The sequence below is a fragment of the Mangifera indica genome, chromosome 1 (genome assembly GCF_011075055.1).
Source record: "Mangifera indica cultivar Alphonso chromosome 1, CATAS_Mindica_2.1, whole genome shotgun sequence".
Lineage (NCBI taxonomy): Eukaryota > Viridiplantae > Streptophyta > Magnoliopsida > Sapindales > Anacardiaceae > Mangifera > Mangifera indica.
In genome coordinates this window covers 24850645-24856717 of record NC_058137.1, presented here as the reverse complement: position 1 = coordinate 24856717, position 6073 = coordinate 24850645, and the positions used below count along the sequence as shown (strand labels likewise).

Genomic DNA, 6073 nt, shown 5'->3' with positions numbered 1-6073 from the left:
TCACGTTACCTTTTTCACTATAATATTATGATTCCTACTTAGAATTCGAGTTGAGCCAGATTCAAGTTTGCTGAGTTTATTTCAACGTTATTCAAACTCAACGTATTTGAGAAAATCAAGTTTGTATTTAACTCAAATTTCAGTTAAAATTGAGTTTTAAGTTAAAGTTTGATATTATATTAAATAAAAAATAATTAAAATAAACATCGTTTTAATAAGTTTTAATTAAAATAATATTATTTTAATTAATTTATAATAAAAATTTTCGAACTTGTGATTTTGTGAGATGAATATCTTTAAAATTTGAGTTTAAAAATATTTAATATTTAATTTTAATTTTAAATTTAAATTTAAATTTATTTTTAAACTTGGAGAAGGTAGATTTAAATCCAATCCTTCCCTTTTGACTGTGCAGAGAACACATTATGGACAAGATCATGTCAATTTCAATATTTCATGTTTCATTCTGCCTATTATGAGCCAAAGCATGCTGATGCCGTCAATCTGGAATATTTCTGCCCTATATTAATAAATATTGGCCCCAAGAAGGATTGTTCTATAAATATCGATAAATCTGGTACGATAGTAGGACCCTTTTCACTTTTCGTAGGTACAGATGTCATAATCTTGGTCGTACACGTGGATTTCATCAACGTTAAAGAGACAGGTCGTACCGTACAACTCTCTCGTGATTAAGTAGAAGAAGTGGCTACAACGATTCCAAATTGAAATCTCTCTCGAAAAGAACAAGAAAAATAAATAAATATTTTGGGAAATCAGGAATCTTGAAATTTCTCTCAGCTTCAGTGGCCCAGAGAATCAGGTAACATAAATACATCTTTAAATTCTTTCCTTTTCGATTACAGAATTGCTTTCTCCATGTCCACACTACAGAAGAGCGACAGCAACACCCAATCAATGTTGTGCTTTTAAATTATTTGTTGTAACTTATTTTATATTTCATATATAATTTTATATATAAATAATAATATATTATTATATAATTAAATAATTAAAAATTAAAGATAAATTAATATTCAATTATATAATAATATGTCATTATTTATGTATAATATATAGTTTGATTATTTTATTATTGTGCTTGATGTTATATTACTTTATCTGAGGATTCAAAGTGATTTTTAGTAATGATTTTTTGCGATTTTCTAATTTTGGAATGACTACTATGTTTGGTTCTCAAGAAAATAAGGGAAAATATGTGAAGATAAGAAATTTCAAAGACCTTAGAGAGGATTGCAAATTGTTTATTTATCTTTTTGTTGATTTAATTATTTATGTTAGTAAATCTGCAAATTCCAAATAAACCCAAACCTACTCTCTTGCTAGGATCCAAAATGATTTGCAGTGATTTTTCTAATTTTTAAATTACTAAAGCTATGATTTGGTTATAAAGAAAATCAGGGGAAAATGTAAAGATAAGAAATTTCAAAGAGCTTGGAGAGGATTTCAAATTGTTAATTTGTTTTTTTTTTTAAATTAATTTAACTATTCATGTTTGTAAATCTAAAAATTCCAAATAAACCCAAATCTACTCTCTTGCCAATAGTAATTTTAGGTGAGTTGGGTCAGGTATGGTAAAATCCCTGCTGGCATGCCTAACCAAACAAAAGCTCAAGCAGGCAAATTGCCTTACTAAGTGGTTACCAAATGCTTGCCAGCAACCCAAGATTTTTTATTCATGCAATGTTATGTGTATTCACTTTCAATACACATATATATATACACACATTTATATGTGTCATTAAAAACACATAAACATATATCAAATAACGGTTTATTTGTGTTTTCAAAATAAACATATATAGTTTTATTGTTTTTCTTTAATCTATGAACAATTATATATAACTTTTCTTTTATCGCAATAATAATGCTACACTCTAAATTTAGTGAGAAAAAATTGCCACAAGACAAACAAATAGAAGCCATTTTTAAAGAATTTCATCAAGAAAATTGATTGAATGTGGTGAAGATCTTCTATATGCCTATAACTAAAAGCAGTCTGAACTCAAAATTGCATTTGTTTATATTCAGTTTGAAATGGAACATTTTTTCATCATTGATTAAGATCAAGAGTACATACATAAAGCAAAAATACTCATCAAACAAAATGCAAAAAGTACACCCTTGCAATCTAGCAGATAACATGAACATAAGGAACCTATTTAAAGCTTCTTATTCTAGGAAAATACACTAACCCTATTTTGTTACAAAGAAAAATAATGATATCTAGCACAGTAGAAAATGATATCATAAGCTATAGAGGAATGATGAGTAAACTGATTATTGTTACTAAGACACTGCAAGCAAGGTTAGGGTAATGCCGCTTAGGTTCTCTTGTTAGGCTCGAAAACATACTTGATCAATGATTCCTTGATGGAAAGCAACTCGGGGAACTCTTTCTTCAACTTTGAAGCATCCATCTCATTGTTGCTTCGAGGAGCGACAATAACCTTGGCTTGCTCTTCTAGTGTGAAATTTGCCCACTTGAACTCAGGGTTAATGTAAGCCTTGTACATCTCCAGGATTTCATTGTGGCTGACAACACCTGGGTTTGTGAAGTTCCATATACCCCTCAAATTACGCTTTGCCATCTCAATCGCAATGGGGAGAAGTTCATCCAAGACAGTCATGCTGTTTGGAATGTTAACCACTTTATTATAGCGAGAAATCTTGGTGATGAAGTTGCGTGGGTTGTTGAGGTCAGATGAAATTGGCATCCGAACTCTGAGAGTGCACACATTGTCATATTCTTTCAAGAGCTCTTCAACCTGGTTAAGAAGAAAGAAAGAAAATTATTTATACATTCCCAGAACTGAAATTTGCAAATGGTAATATGAAAAAGAATAAAGGTTCAAAGTGAAATTACCATGGCTTTGGTTTTTGAATAGAAAGAACCAGTGAAGTTGGGTTTGTCTTCCTCTTTAAACCCAATGCTGGAACCCTCTGGATGAGCAGCATCATACTCAAATATACATCCAGTGGCAAAATTCAACATCAAGAGCCCATGCTCTCGAGTAACATCTGCTAAGGTCAATGTTCCAGCAACATTGGCACGGATGGTTTCAGTTTTATGAGATTCACACCAATCAACATTGGGTCTACCAGTAACACCAGCAGCATTAAGAACATGTGTCGGTTTAACACTCTGGATGTCAGCAATGAGAGATGAACGATCCTCCAAGCGTCCTTTTCCATATTCATAAGCAATCCCCTGCTTCTCACACAACTTTCCTAGAAGACCCCCAATCCAGCCAGTTCTACCATAGATCAAAAACTTCAAGGATGGCTTTTTAGGAGAGCTACATCCTTTTGTATTTGGAACAACCATTCGTGTCTGATTACTATTATTTGAGATGTAAGACACAGATTTGCTCTCATCTGACCCATCAAAATGTCTTCCACCCGGCATCATCAGCATTCTTGGATGAGGAAGCAGTGCACCAGAGACATCACCCCACCATTCAGGATTCTGAGTGTACCATTCCATAGTCTTTCGCAAACCCTCTTGCCATGTAGTTCGCTCGGACCATCCCAAGTTCTTCAGCTTCTGATCATCAAGGAAGTACCTCTGATCATTAAATGGTCTGTTATCCACAAACTTAATGCTCGACTCCGGGTCCATTGAGAAGAGTTTGCATATTTCCTTTGCCACATCAATCACTCTCCTTTCCTTCTTTGTCCCAATATTGTAAACATGCCCAACTTCTCCCTTGTGAAGGATGACTTCAAAAGCCTCAGCAACATCCTCACAATATAAATAACTTCTAACATTGGAACCATCCCCATGAATTGGAAGAGGCAATCCCCTCATGGCCAAGAGGATAAACTTTGGAATTAACTTTTCGGGGAATTGATTGGGTCCATAAACATTGTTCCCACGGGTTGTAATAACAGGTAGCCCGTATGACCTACCATATGCCATGACAAGCATTTCTGCCCCAGCTTTAGTGGCAGAATATGGATTTGTTGGCAGGAGCTGTGAAGCTTCATGGTTACCCACAACTGCATCCTCGTCAGTCTCCCCATAGACCTCATCTGTGCTCACATGGATGAACCTCCGGATCTGGCCAGTCACTTTGCAAGCTTCAAGAAGGACATGTGTACCGTAGATGTTGTTCTTGGTAAACTCAAAACTGTTGCCAAAAGAGTTATCGACATGAGTCTGGGCTGCAAAGTGCATTATGGTGTCAATAGACTCAGTGATGAGGAGAAAGTTGACAAGGTCAGCACTGCCAATATCCCCCTTAACAAACTTAAAGTTTGGAGATGCTTTTGAGGGAAGGAGATTTTTCAGGTTTGAACAATAGTCAAGCTTATCCAGCACTACAATTTTGTAATCGGGGTAGTTACGAATCAGCCTGTTGCAAACATGGGAAGCAATGAAACCAGCAGCCCCAGTAATGAGGATGTTCTTGGGCGTATATGTAGCCATGACTCAAGAACTTCTGCACATTTAAAAGAACAAAAATTAAATTAGAACTACCGGTCAAAAATAAATTAACATGTATAAAGGTATAAAATTTTGCAGCAACAAACTTAAGATAAACATGTTCAAATAAAATTTTACTACAGATAAACATAAAAATAAATCAACCATGTTACAAAAAACTAAACCAAATGTCAAGTTTCCAAATTTAAAGAACAAACTAGATCTCAAAGAAAATAACACAACTCTTAAGATCTAAGTGCAATATATAATGGAGATGTCCACGCAGAGTAATCAAAGAATAAAATCAACAATTTTGATGAATGATACTTAAATATAAGCACAAATCATCATCAAAACATACTCTGAATAGCCAGATCCAAATAAAAATACAGTTAAAATATTATCATAAGAAGAGATCTTTACATAAAATGCACAATTTCATAAACAATTTTTCAACATCCCAATTCATAAAAACACAACACACAAACAAGTGATGATCTCCACAGACAACTTGGCATTACTTTTCTTATAACACAAGATCCAGATCCACTTACATGAGAAAAGCTATAAACTAACCCCTCAAAACATGAAATTTCTCCCAAATTATCAACAGATCTAAAAAAAAAAAACTAACAACCACCCAGACCATAAAAAAGCTCCAGTCAATGAAAGAACAACAAAACGAAAGTCACATAAGATGATCACATGAAAGAGATAAAAGTTAAAGTTCTTTTACTTACAAGTTGGATCAGATCAATGGAACCCAGATGAGAAAAATACAATTGGAAAGAGGGAAAGTGTGTAAAAGGAAGTGGAGAAAAACACGGAGACAGGAATACAACCGAAGCCGAGCAGAAACCGCAAAGATTTCGAGAGTGAGAGGGAAGCTTAGGGAGTCTCTGTATTTATACCAGTCTATGACTTTAAATGACTAAAATAGCCTCAACTGCGACGCCGTTTTCCTCATTTCTAACAGTAATTAGGCAGATCCGTGGCACCCAATTGCTTGATGAGCTGTGCTCAACCGTATGGAATTATATGACGTGGCAATTTACTACTTGTAAAAATATTTGTACTGAATTTTGTAACCAATGAAAAAATGAAACGTGGCAGAGCGCTTTTGAAAGCAAGTCCTACAGAAGGAGAAATCTTATATTACCAGAAAAACAAAAAATGTCCTCAACTATAGTAAATTTGGATATGAAATAAATAGAAAGTAATTATAATTAAATGGTAGATAAAACATAAAATTTTCTTTGCCTATATTTTTGCTTACATGTAAGTAAAATAAATAAATAAAAATAATACTATATGTATTCATTTTTTGAATACATAAATATATATATATATATATATGATATATTATTATATTATTAAAAATTATTTTATTATTAATTTAAAATTATTTTATCATTTAATGATATGTATTAAATATGTATTTATTTATATATATAAAATAAATAAATATAATTTTATTGAATAAATAAATAAACCAAAAAAGGTTTGAATTGTCAAGGAAGGAGGCTTGGTGGGAAATAGGCAAAAAGTGTTTCAATGATTTTGATGGAATGATCATATTATAGGGTTATTGTAGACCGTTGGATTAGTTGTGATATTTGATGA

The 6073-nt window shown here is 32.9% G+C and overlaps 1 protein-coding gene across 1 annotated transcript; it reads right to left on the bottom strand.

Annotated features, from left to right (window-relative positions):
- Positions 1 to 2021: 2021 nt before the first annotated feature.
- LOC123227491 (trifunctional UDP-glucose 4,6-dehydratase/UDP-4-keto-6-deoxy-D-glucose 3,5-epimerase/UDP-4-keto-L-rhamnose-reductase RHM1) lies at positions 2022 to 5329 on the bottom strand. Its single transcript, XM_044652346.1, has 3 exons — positions 5191 to 5329; positions 2888 to 4466; positions 2022 to 2789 (listed from the first exon to the last, which is right to left on the bottom strand). Exons 2-3 carry the CDS (start codon positions 4451 to 4453, stop codon positions 2346 to 2348), a joined length of 2010 nt encoding a protein of 669 aa, XP_044508281.1. The 5' UTR covers positions 4454 to 4466; positions 5191 to 5329; the 3' UTR covers positions 2022 to 2345.
- Between the last annotated feature and the right edge of the window lie 744 nt (positions 5330 to 6073).

Bases quoted from the DNA above. Each gene is read 5' to 3' on its own strand.
- LOC123227491 (XM_044652346.1), bottom strand. From the start codon at position 4,453: ATGGCTACATATACGCCCAAGAACATCCTCATTACTGGGGCTGCTGGT. The intron at 2,790-2,887 runs GTAATTTCACTT...CTTCTTAACCAG, and splicing joins ATTCAAAAACCAAAGCCATG to GTTGAAGAGCTCTTGAAAGA.